Consider the following 12,760-nt stretch of genomic DNA (forward strand, 5'->3'; position numbering starts at 1 on the left):
TAAAAATTTTAAAAAAAGTGTTTAGTCTTAGTTAAAAATAACTGATACAATATTCTAAGATTAATTCCTAACAGCAACATACTTGACTATTCTTCCAAAAGCTATGTCAATTAAATTTGATTTTCAAAGGCACGGCTTGTCAGATTTATATGCAGTAACTAGTTAATATCACAGGAGCCGAATAGGGACAGAAGAAAATGGAAATATGTGCAGAATCTCCATAAAGGAGTTTGCAGAAAGACAAGTACACATACCATAACCCAAATGTTGGGTTTGTGAACAGAATATGCACAAAGCTCTTACAAATTAGTAAGAAAAAGACACCAAGTCCAAGCAAAAAAAAAGGGGGGGGGGCAAAGGATGTGATAAACAGTTCACTGACAAAGAAATGCCTATCATTTGAACATGAAAGACGGGGAAAAACATGAAAAAGATTATCTAATTCCCTAGAAATAAGTGAGACGCATGTAAGATACTTTTCTCACCCATCTGATAAAAACAGTTCTCAAGGGGCACCTGGGTGGCTCAGTGGGTTAAGCCTCTGCCTTCGGCTCAGGTCATGGTCTCAGGGTCCTGGGATCGAGCCCCGCATCGGGCTCTCTGCTCAGCGGGGAGCCTGCTTCCCCCTCTCTCTCTCTGGCTGTCTCTCTGCCCACTTACGATCTCTCTGGCAAATAAATAATGTCTTTATTTAAAAACAACAACAACAACAACAATAACAAAACAGTTCTCAAGACTGCAAATACCCAGTGGTAGAAGGGTATGAGGAAAGTGTCATTTCAAATGCTGTCAAGGTGAGTGCAAATTTGCACAATAAGTTCAGAGTAATACAGTAAATTTAAAGTGCACATACTTCCCGACCCAGCATTTTCATTTGTAGGAATTTTCTCCCGCAGGTATATATAAGACGCATACATGAAGGTTCCCTGCAGCTGGATTTATAAGAGGAAAATCGAGATTGCGGCAAGGGGTGAGAGGGACAAACGACCCCAATGTCCAGGGCGGGAGGTGACTTGAAAGAAAACCTTGCACATCCATAGAACAATCTGTGTAGCCATGTAAGAGTTACCATCTTTCAGCGGTTCTCAGATACCGCAGATTGTAACAAGCATTGTGATAGAGCAGACATTAAAATGTGGAAAAAAAAAAAAGGCTCGTGGCCATTGTTTGATGCTGTCATTTGTACGATACCCCCAATTTCAGAGATGCTGAAGAGTAAAACAGAAAAGCAAAGTGTGTGTTATGGATGATACGGAATTCAGTTTTAAATAATGCTTTTTTTTTTTAAGATTTTATTTATTTGACAGACAGAGATCACAAGTAGGCAGAGAGGAAGGCAGGCAGAGAGAGAAGAGAAAGCAGGCTCCCCGTGGAGCAAAGAGCCTGATGTGGGACTCGATCACAGGACTCTGGGATCATGACCTGAGCCAAAGGCAGGGGCTTTAACCCACTGAGCCACCCAGGCGCCCTTAAATAATGCTCTTAAACACACAGGTGTCTGAGTGGCTCAGTCGGTCAAGCGTCTGACTCGTGGTTTTGGCTCAGGTCATGATCTCAGAGTCATGGTCTCATGGGTGGTGAGCTCTATCCCCACGTCTTCAACCCCTGCTCAGTAGGGAGTCTGCTTGAAGCTTCTCTCCCTCTGTCCGTGCTCGCTCGCTCGCTTTCCCTCTCTCAAATAAATCTTTAAAAAATACGAATATAAATGCAGCTATATAACAATAATTAATGTGTAAGAAAAAAGGTTTTGATGATTAAAAAAAACAACTATTAAGAATGAATATTGATCTCCCATCCAAGTACTAACCAGGCCCGACCCTGCTTAGCTTCCGAGATCAGACGAGATCGGGCGCGTTCAGGGTGGTATGGCCGTAGACAAGAATGAATATTGATAAGGAGGAGCGGAGTTCAGTTGTGGTGCAGTAGGTGGAGAGGGACGGAATACCTTCTTCGATTATTTCTTCAGAAGGGGTATATAGCTATTTTTGAAAAAAAATTAAACAGCAAGAACCACTGGCTAAGTAAAATGATCTGAGGGATCAGCACTGTGATCTCAAGCCTCCTACGGCTGTCACTCTCCTCTCCGTGGGCATCTGCCTCCGGGAGGGGAGGCCACAGTAATGCTAACAATTACAGCCTTCCCTGTGTTCCTGCTCTCCCTGCGTCTTCCCCACCCTAAACAACGCAGCAAGGGAGACATAGGCGCTGCTGTTTCACAAATGAGCTGTGCTGGGTGAGGTTGTTTTTCTCAATGGGCCGTTTTGGATCCCCAACTGAGACTCTCTGGCCCTAGAACCCATCCTCTTTCTTACCTTTTTTTTTTTTTTTTTTTAAGATTTTATTTATTTATTTGAGAGAGATAGACAGAGAGAGCACAAGTAGGCAGAGACGCAGGCAGAGGGAGAGGGAGAAGCAGGCTCCCCGCTGAGCAGGGAGCCTGATGCGGGGCCTGATCCCAGGACCCTGAGATCATGACCTGAGCGGAAGGCAGATGCTTAACCAACTAAGCCACCCAGGCGCCCCTAACCATCCTCTTTCTAGTCCTGGGCTACTATCACCATCGATTTCTTTATGTCTTTGCTCTTTATCCTTTGAAGTCCTTTCCTTTTATGGCATTTCAAATCATTTTCTTTTTTAATGCTACACTGGTTTTAGGTTATTGCCAATTTGAAAAGCTACAAAATAGCTTGAAAGTTGCATTCTAATGAACTGAAAACCAATGCATTTCCTCTTTTTGGGAAATGCTTCCCCTCTTGACCATTCTGAGAATGTTTTCATGACACACTCCTTCACTTTATACCCCCCCACACATTATCTTTCCAGCTTTAACAAATGGATTTCATTTCATAGCCAAAGACAAAATGATATGCCAACACTCTCACGGACTTTCCTCTAAGGAGCAGGAAGTGGCTGCAGAGGTAAGGAGAGAAGTACGCAGTCAGCGCACAAGCCGGCAGTCACCAGACCACCCACAGTCAGAACCGCCATGTCCTCCCCCAGCGCAAGGAGAGGGGATAAACCCGGAGCCTCGCTATTGCGTTTTCCGTCTGGCCAAAGGTTTATCCTCCAATCTAACCCTGGAAATCAAAGGACATTGGTCGAAATACATTTTCACTTATTTTCTACTCTCTTCCTTTGTTGTTCGAACCCCTTTTTTGGTCCCTGTCACCAAGAGGCTGACATAAAAACCAGATTTTTGCCCTACAAAGATTGTTTACAGTCTCTAACACTTTTTTGCTCTGAGTAGACACTGTTAGAAATGAGAAAGACTGTAGGAAGAAAAGGAAGTGTCAGGAAATATAAATTCCCAAGATGTATGTCACCAACTGCTAAGTTGTGCGATGTTTCTTTGTGTCATGTGTCATTCTTCGGTGAAACAGAATGGGTTTCAAAAATTCATGGCGGGGTCTGGACTGGAGCACACGTCCCACATCACACCTCCGATGAAAGTAAGGAATTGGGAGCGAAGCTGAAGATAGAGAAGGGAAAGGATCGCCAGGCTCCAAAGGAGGGGAGAGGAACTCCAGCAGAAGGAGCTGCCTCAGGGCTCACCTGAATCCTTCATGGGGCAGAGTGCACACTGCATACCCCAGGCCTCGCCATACAAACAGCAGCACTCCGTGTAAGTCGTCTGCTTGCCAACGAGAGGCCGGCTACACACATACTCCTCGCTCAGATGTTCCCAGCACAGGTCCTGGTAGACATCAGTTTCTTCTATTTGTTCTGAAAGGGAAAACATGGTTCCATGACAATCGCACTGTTATTCCTATTTCATAAACAGTGTGGTGGAAGCCAGTGAGTCTCAAAGTTTCCATCTCTATTTCTGAGAGTGACTTCCAAGTACAAGTCTGAAGCCGGCCTGGTCTTTCCATGGATCTAACCTCTGTCATCTCCCACCGGGTGTCATTCCATCCGCTGAAATTCAACCTGCCCATCATGTTCCAATTAAACCCCTCTCTCTGCAGCTTCCCATCATTCTAGAAAGCACCGCACTGTCTCCCTTCTACACTCCATAATCCTAAAGCACTTCTGATTTTCCAATCTTTCCTTTTTTTTTTTTTTTTTTAACACTCACGCTTCTGTCAGATCCTACCAATTCTTTCTACATAACACTTTGCAGATTCATGCTTTCTCACCCAATTCATCCACCAAAGCCCTGGCCTAGTGACACTTCCCCGCTCGAGTACTCAATTCCAAACTTCCTGCCTTTCAACTGACGTCATCCAAGGTTGCTCCTGACAGTGATGATGGATAGATCAATTATGCCAATTACGAGTAGCATATCATCTCCCCGGGGATAAACAGTGAGATTTACTGGGACGCAGACTTGCATCTCAGATCCAAACGTACCGTGCGACTCCGTTGGGGGTATACACCTTTTCTCTGAAGCATCCAGGACCATTGGGTGGGTACAGAAGCAGTTATAAGAGCCTTCTGTGTTAACGCACTGGCCATCAATACAACTACTGGGGTCCTGACATTCATCCAAATCTTAAGAGAAAAAAAATTATTAAAGACAATCAGCAATCAGTTGTACCTCATACACGTCCCAAACTTTACACACTGCTAACTTTCGTCCAGATTCCAGGAGCTGCCACACGTTCAGTAACTACACATCATCATCCAAGACAGAATAGCTCTGACTATAAAAATATTAAGTTGTATCGATTGGAAAAATAATGGTGCCCTGCTGTTGACATTAAAGAAAGAAAGAAAACATTTAGGAACAGGATATGCTTCGAAATTCAAGATAAAATGTCTCTTTATGATAGCTTTAAAATTATTTCCTTTTTGCTATGTTTTTTCTGCCTAGTGTATATGGTTTTCTGCTTAAGCCTTAAAGCCTGGGTCAGTATTTAAAAATGACTTTCACTTGCATGGTTTGAGTGATGAAACAGGAGGCTCCCCAGACCAAAAGAACACTTTGGTTAAACCAGTGACCTGAATTATAATTCCACATTGAATATTAACTCTTTGCTTGAAATCTGTTCAAATAAGAGTATGGAGGTTTTTTATTTTCTTAAATTTCGCTCAAGAAAAAGATCCGTAAAACATTTGAAGATCTTTCCGACACGTGACTCAGATGCTAAGGAGCTGTTTTTACTACACAGCGTTTACTTATCTTTCTCCATCTGTGTATTTTCACAGCACAATGTGGCTTCTTCACACTTACCAAAGCACTGTAGTTTGACGGGATCATAGTATGTCCCCTGCTTACAGTAGCATTCGTAACCAGGCTGAGTGTTCAGACAGAAGCCATTTTTACAGATTTCTTGCCCAAAGAGCATGCATTCATCCGCATCTGTGGGGGGGGGGGGATGGAGAAAGAGAACAGTTAGCTTAGGTCTTTCAGTTAAAAAGAAAAGCCTAACCGATATGGGGCTTCAAGTTAGATATTATGATATTCGTAGCCCAAAGAATCTTCAGATACAACAACAGAAAATTCTTAAGGTTTTCAGAATTTATCATAGTTTTAAGAAATAGTTTTTAGAAAAATTTTTAGAAAAGTTTTCAGAAATTTAGAATAAAATTTTAAGAAAATTCTTAAAGACCTAACTCACAGATGTGGAGACAGACTCTGTGATACCTACGGAACAATGTCCAAAACATTAGTGCAGAAGGTCTTCTTGTAAAGACCATCTCTGGGTTGCTACCTCCTACTTGATGAAATAATCTATGGATTTCACAATGCAACCAACGATATTTTCATAAGAATATACCTTTTAAGAAAAGTGGCTTCTATAAATGTATATTTTGGCCCATTAACTAGTTGAGACGAAGAACACTCCCAAGGAGAGTTTGATGGGACTCGATGAGGCTTCTTTCTTGGTGATAATGACCAGCTAAGAAAAGCACAAGTTGCTAAGGCGGGGTGGCAGGCCCACTCCTCCACAGAATTTATAGTGCTCGCCATCTGCAAACCTCAGTTTACTCAGTGCTAAGTTGGAGACAACAGGAACATCTGCCTGATGGGACTCAAACAATTGAATGAGAAAATCCATGTAGAAGAATCCACAGACTCTCATAAACTAGTATCCCTTACTTTCATCGCTATTATTATTATCATCAGTTCTAGCATTTTAGAGCAAATGCTGTCTCATTAAAAAGAAATCATAGGATGGGGCACCTGGGTGGCTCAGTGGGTTAAAGCCTCTGCCTTTGGCTCAGGTCACGATCTCAGGGTCCTGGGATTGAGCCCCACATCGGGCTCTCTGCTCAGCAGGGAGCCTGCTTCTCCCTCTCTGTCTGCCTGCCTCTCTGCCTACTTGTGATCTCTCTCTCTGTCAAATAAATAAATAAAATCTTAAAAAAAAAAAAAAAAAGAAATCATAGGCTCCAAAGATGAATCACTCAAAGTTACACAGCTGGAAAATGGCAAAGTCAAGCCCATAATACATGGCTGTTTGGATCTGCAACTAATATTCCAACCATTTACAGCACTGCTAAGACAGGGTGAGGAGGAACTTATTTTTATATGAGAAAGGGTGACTTTATGGTAAAATCAGGGCACTGTTCCACAATATGAAGTGAGATTTAACTATATCCCTGCAAAAACAAAGTAGGATATTTGTGAACTTGAAAACCGTTAAATACATATTGCAAACCAAGTCTTGTTACTTAATTGGACTAAATCATAAAAAGATTTAAAAAACACATATGGAATTTCTTACCCAGCTACTGACTATCATTAAGACACTATTCTCAACAACGGAAGGACAATAAAAATGTTTAGTCTATATTCCAGCCACTTAGCAGTTTTCAATCTTAAAATGTAAAGTGGGGGGGAACCCACATTGTATATAAGATGTCAATAATACCTCTATCATGGAAATGTCAAAAGTGAGTGGTTACCAAGGAAATATTCATACATGTGGTTTAAATTTTGCCAAAAAGGCTGTGCATTTATTTTAGAATTATAGACTAATAGCATTAAATATAGAAAACACATCTACTTTAGTTTTCTTCTTTTCTATTCCTTATGAGGAATCTGTAGCCTTTGGTAAAAGTCTCTTAGCCATAGTGGGATGAGTTCTAAAAAGGGCAAGAGTCTTAACTTTGTTGATAACCACTCAGACCAACAGATCGGCAGTCAAAATTACACGGTTTTAAATGATATTATTTCTAACATATGTCTGGAATAAAAGAATACATTTATAAAAGTACCTCGTAGGTACAGAATTTTGTGTTAAGTATTTTTACTATGTTATCTCATTTAATTCTCACAATAAACCTCGGAGACATTACTCCTATCTCAGATAGGAAGAGATGGAGACCCAGCAGGTTAACATGACAACAGTCCTATGTTTTTTAAATCCCAAGACAGACCTCTGCCTGGAGTCTGTAGGGGCCCTCCAATAGAAGAATTAAAGACCTTCTAATAAGTTTCCATGATTAGAAGAACTCTAAATCTGTCGAACCCAAGCCATGATTTTACTTGAATGATGAGATGCACGTGTGTTGCAAATTCGCTTCTGTTTGATTCTGACCTTTATAGCTCTCACCACCCGTCTCGTAAGAGGATTCTCCACTGGGGACAAAACCTTTCCCTCTAGGACACATTTCAGTGAATTCAGCTGAGTTCAGGAGAGACCCAAAACAAACAAACAAACAAACAAACAAACAAACAAACAAACAATTAAAAGAAGAAAAAAATAAGATTATCCTCCATTAATTTGTATTTTAAACTCAGTTTTTCTTTCTCAGACTCAGTAACTTTAAGGCAAATCTTGTCATCTAATTCGGGCAAATACATTCAGCACAATCTCCAAAATTACAGACTAGGGGCAAATAAATCTAATGGCTTTATAAGTTTACCAGTAACTTTAAAAAACTCCCCGAGCTCATGCACTTTTGATTTACCTACATTTTGGCTGATGTGATGACTTCCTTCTCCCTTTCTGTGGTTTCTAGTGTTTTAAAGGTTTAGTAAGATTCCATTCAGGCAAGATCTTAGTCTAAATACGCAAGCTCTAGTTACAGATAATGCGGTGTCAGTTTTAGCAAAAAAGACTGGTTTTTAAAAAATGTAATAAAACTGAGTCACCTTTCTGCCAAAATACCCTATGGGACCTCATTGTAACAGTGTATTCTGCGATGGGACTGAAGTTAAGTTTAAGATTTCATTTGGAGGTAGGATGATGGGGGAGGATTCCAGGCCTGAATGAAATGTACTGCAAGGTGATCTCATCTCTGCTCTGTTACGGCAGGTCCCAGGCAATGCCATCGTTACGAGGCTTCAATGCAGAGACCAAAATGAGAACATGCCAAAGCCCTGGACAGCAGAGGACCAGACCCAATTATGAACACACCACTCAGCTGGTTCTTACCAGTCCCCACCACTGGGCAAGGAAAGATCTCACAGTTGTCTCCCCAACCGGCCCCGGAAGTACAGCAGCACTCTTGTTTGGTGACGTTGGGGGCCAGCACGTTATCACAGAGACTGGCATCGTTGAGATTATAGTAGCATTCTTTCTTTTCTTCCTTGGGTTGATCTTCATCTAAGTCTAAAGAGAGTGGAGAAAGTGAGAAGAGGACCTCCAAGACCCATCAGATCTGTATCACAACAGAGAAGACACAACAGTAAAAAGGTAGGTGTGTCAGCATCATTTCACTTATACAAAGTGGCCCTTTTGCTTTCAGTGGTGGTGGATTCTTCCACTGCAAGATAAAAATGCCTGGAATCCTGAATCTTGATGGATTTCTAACACACTCCAAGAGTGTAAATCTGTCAAAATCATTTCCTTTTATGTTAACCAATTACTTTATTCTTGTACATTTGGCCGTGACAAGAGTTTCCATATATGCTTTCTTGCCAAACATTGAGCCATTCTATATGAGCTGTAACACCTACTTAAATCAATGAAAATTTTCCCCAACATTTGACCAGAGAAGTGGGGCCACACAAAACATTTAACTCTTAGGTGGTTATTTGAATCAACCATGTCCCAGTCTTTTCTGAATAGAACAGCATAAGATAACCAGAAAACACTGCAGTAACCTAAAGTCTATAAAATAACCTTTCATTCCTGAAAGTCTACCTCAGTTGCTACAAAATACGGTTTTGAAGGAAATAATGAGTACCAGCTAAACCTCAGGGTAAAATTTCAAGGCTGGGTTCTAGTCGGGCTCATATATTTTCCAACAGACTCAGTTTAACCCTCTGTGAGAAAAGACAAAGTGATGGGACAGAAAAGAAACAATGAGAACAAAGTCTACCTACTTTCAGAAAATACCACAAATGATTTAATCCCATCAGATTTGTAGTCTGTGAACAAGAATGTGCTTTTAAAAAAAACAATTAATAGGGGTGCCTGGGTGGCTCAGTTGGTTGGGCTACTGCCTTTGGCTCAGGTCATGGTCCCAGAGTCCTGGGATCGAGTCCCACACTGGGCTCCCAGCTCCATGGGGAGTCTGCTTCTCCCTCTGAACTCCCCTCTCTTGCTCTCTCTCACTCTGTATCTCTCTCTCTCTCAAAATAAATAAATAAAAATCTTTAAAAAAATAAAAAACAATCAATAGTTTCAGACTAGGCTTATAAAATAGTCTAATCTCTTCCCTACCATAGGTTGTAGAGGTCGAATTACTGCCTATGATTTAGTTAGAACTTATTAATAGTTTTTATTTTATGCTGTATCAAATAAAGAGCTGACTACTGCCATCACAATTATTTAGATTAATTCCAGCAAAATATTTTTATCAGAAGGCTGTTGTTTCCAGATGTTTAGACACAAAGAAATTACAGGGACAAAGAGAAAAACATTTGCCAGTGAGGATAAGACGTTAATGTCAACACTTACCTTTGTTTTGCAGTTGGTAGATAAACTATTACTAGGAAAGTTTAGTGAGGTATTTTCACAATAGTTTCCTATATATTTATTTTGGCAGGTTCAGGTTGACTGTGAAAACTAGATCAATTTGCCCTATAGCAAGTCTTCCTAAAATAGAAGTTCACAGAATTCTATCAGAAAAGCTACTACCCTTTCTTTCCTCCTATGGTAAAGAAAACAAGCAAAACGACAAACAAAACTGACGTATACATTACTCTCGAAACAGAGAACATCAATGAGAGTGTAAAAGATCCCTGCTCACACTTGATTTTGGTACGTCTCAGATCATTCTATCTTTGACATAATTCAGTCTGGACTCTCAGCGTTAATAGCTGATGACAAATTCCAACCTGGAATAAACGTCCAGGAAAAAGCAGAAATGCTGATTTCTACAGCAGTTTATGAAGCGGTTTTAAATCATTTCCTTGTGTGTGAAATCAGATAAAAACCTGCCACAACCCTCATCCCCTCTAGCTTTCAGGCGTGCAGAAGACAGAAATGGGCTTTGCCCATGTGGTTGGAGCAGATGCCACCACTTCATTCTCCTCGGGAGGGTCTCCAAGCTCTTACACACATAATTCTCTGGGAAATGTAAGGGCATTCCAAGTTATTAAAATCCATGGGGCGCCTGGGTGGCTCAGTGGGTTAAAGCCTCTGCCTTTGGCTCAGGTCATGATCCTAGGGTCCTGGGATCGAGTCCCGCATCGGGCTCTCTGCTCAGCGGGGAGTCTGCTTCCCCACCCCCTCTCTGCCTGCCTGTCCGCCTACTCGTGATCTCTGTCTGTCAAATAAATAAATAAATAAAATCTTAAAAAAAAAAATCCATCATGAGCTCTGTAGAAAATTTTGTAAATGCTTCCCCAACACTTGTGAATAAAATGACAGCCTACTACTACTAATTCTGCTCATTTTATTCAGAGGACCTAAACGTGCAGCTAGCTATGAATGGATGCATTTAGAAATATTATTCAAATCAGCACCATAATTGGTCAAGTTTACAGTCTGTGCTAAAAGAGGGCTGAATAACTGTTTTCTTCTTGTGTTCAAAGTCATAGGTATGTCATAGTGTTTCTTACAAAATGGAAAACTATACAGGAGGACATCACGAAGATTGCTACATCCATAGGTAATGAGACACCACAGGCTTCTGTGTTACTAAATATGGTCTGTTTTCTACCATGTTTGTTTTACTCATAGCACAGAAACTAAGAAAAAAAATTATCTTTGTTTTCCTTTTTCTTTGGAAGGAAACTCACAAGTTATTGCATAAGGGAAACGACCAATAACTTTACTGTACTATTCAGGTTTTACATTGGTTGTTAACAGGTTTTATTTTTTCTCCAAGCAGATTGAAAATTCAGTGTTTACACAGCTGAAATTGGGGGTTAGGCCCTCATCCGTGTTTGGAAAGAGATGCAAATTCTTTTAAAAAAACTGGTCCACAAAGGTCATTCTGTGAAAAACAGCAATTTCACTATCTTTCTAACCTTTAAATAATTAACTTCCTAGAGCATTTTTCCACTGGGGAACACTGAGCCATTAACACAATGCAATGTGATTTCTTTAGAGAATCTCTGTATGGGTTTAGGTCACTGTTGCCACAGGAGGAATTGTTCTACTGCAAAATAATTTTAAGACATCTAATCAACGGACACAAAAGCATCAGGCATTGAAAGGAATGAATTTTATTTTTCTTAGAGCTTTTATGAATAAGATTAGCTACACCACATACTTCAAGCCACAGACTTCTATGAAATAAACTGTCTCTTCTCTAGTATTTTCAGATGTCACTTTTTAATTTTATTAAGAGGTTGGTGTAACATCTGGGCATAAACAGCAATTTGCGTAGTTCAATCCTAGGGTACGGACGGTGACAAGAAGTGAGTTTTTGGACCTTTTACTGAAGCCATTTTTACAGAGCCCTTCCTTGTGATCCAGAGTAACTCCATGAAGCAGACAGTACGGGTTATCAAGCAGCCTCACCTTCCAGAAGAGACAATTCAGGCTGGGTCCAATGTGTCATGCCTACTGCTTTCCCCAAACCTCTTCTGTGGGGCTCAGCTTCCTAGCATCTGAACGGGCACAGGTTTGTTTTGCTTTGCTGTTTTCCTTTCTTTCTCCTCTTTGAGATAAAAAGGGAGGGGTCAGCAGAAATCTCTGCTAGGGTAGGGTGCAGCTACAAGGTCATACAGGGCCATCATGTTCCCTTGCTCTGAAGAGAAAGTTGTGGGTCGAGTCACAAGTGCCACTTATGAAGAGCACCTTCTAGAAACATCTTCTCCTGGTTCATCATAAAGAAGAGGATGTGGCGTTTATTTATAGGACTGTTTCCTTCCCTGGTCTCATCTTAGGTTTGCTGTTAGGTTGAAGAAACCTGGACCATTTTCCTAATTAAAGTGGACTTGGGCATTTTAAATGGGCTTTTTAAATGGCTTTTAGGGGTGCCTGGGTGGCTCCGTTGTTAAGCGTCTGCCTTCAGCTCAGGTCATGGTTTGAGGGTTCTAGGATTGAGCCCTGCATCTGGCTGCCTGCTCAGCGGGGAGCCTACTTCTTCTTCTCCCACTCCCCCTGTTTGTGTTCCCTCTCACTGTTTCTCTCTGTCAAATGAATAAATAAAATCTTAAAAACAAACACACAAATGGGTTATTTTCAATTTCCATTTGCAATGTATTCTGAAGGTCTTTATGAGCTAATAATCCTCTTCATACCTTTCTGAGACAGTCAGGATTTTGACAATGACCAAAGAGTATCATCACAAGTACTCAGATACAGTGTCCTCCCCCCAAAAAACACCTGCCATAGTCCTGAAAAAGACATCAATTTATAAAACTCTAATGATGGTACTGTTCAGTAAATTACTTTCAACACAATCATTCATGAAGCTTTAGTCCCTTTTTAAAAAAATTTTAAAATCTCTGCAGGCACTACTGTTT

At 40.8% G+C, this 12,760-nt stretch overlaps 1 protein-coding gene across 14 annotated transcripts in view; it reads right to left on the reverse strand.

Annotated features, from left to right (window-relative positions):
- The window catches only part of LTBP1 (latent transforming growth factor beta binding protein 1), a 405,463-nt gene that overhangs the window by 24,450 nt on the left and 368,253 nt on the right, over positions 1 to 12,760 (reverse strand). For all 14 annotated transcript variants that reach the window (XM_047745652.1, XM_047745654.1, XM_047745653.1 and 11 more), the window contains 5 exons: positions 8,328 to 8,504; positions 7,488 to 7,574; positions 5,174 to 5,302; positions 4,351 to 4,491; positions 3,553 to 3,723 (listed from right to left, as the gene is read on the reverse strand). In XM_047745652.1, coding sequence (XP_047601608.1) covers positions 3,553 to 3,723; positions 4,351 to 4,491; positions 5,174 to 5,302; positions 7,488 to 7,574; positions 8,328 to 8,504 — 705 coding nt within the window. The remainder of the gene's footprint in view (positions 1 to 3,552; positions 3,724 to 4,350; positions 4,492 to 5,173; positions 5,303 to 7,487; positions 7,575 to 8,327; positions 8,505 to 12,760) is intronic.

Source organism: Lutra lutra, chromosome 9 (assembly GCF_902655055.1).
Source record: "Lutra lutra chromosome 9, mLutLut1.2, whole genome shotgun sequence".
NCBI classification, from domain to species: Eukaryota; Metazoa; Chordata; class Mammalia; order Carnivora; family Mustelidae; genus Lutra; species Lutra lutra.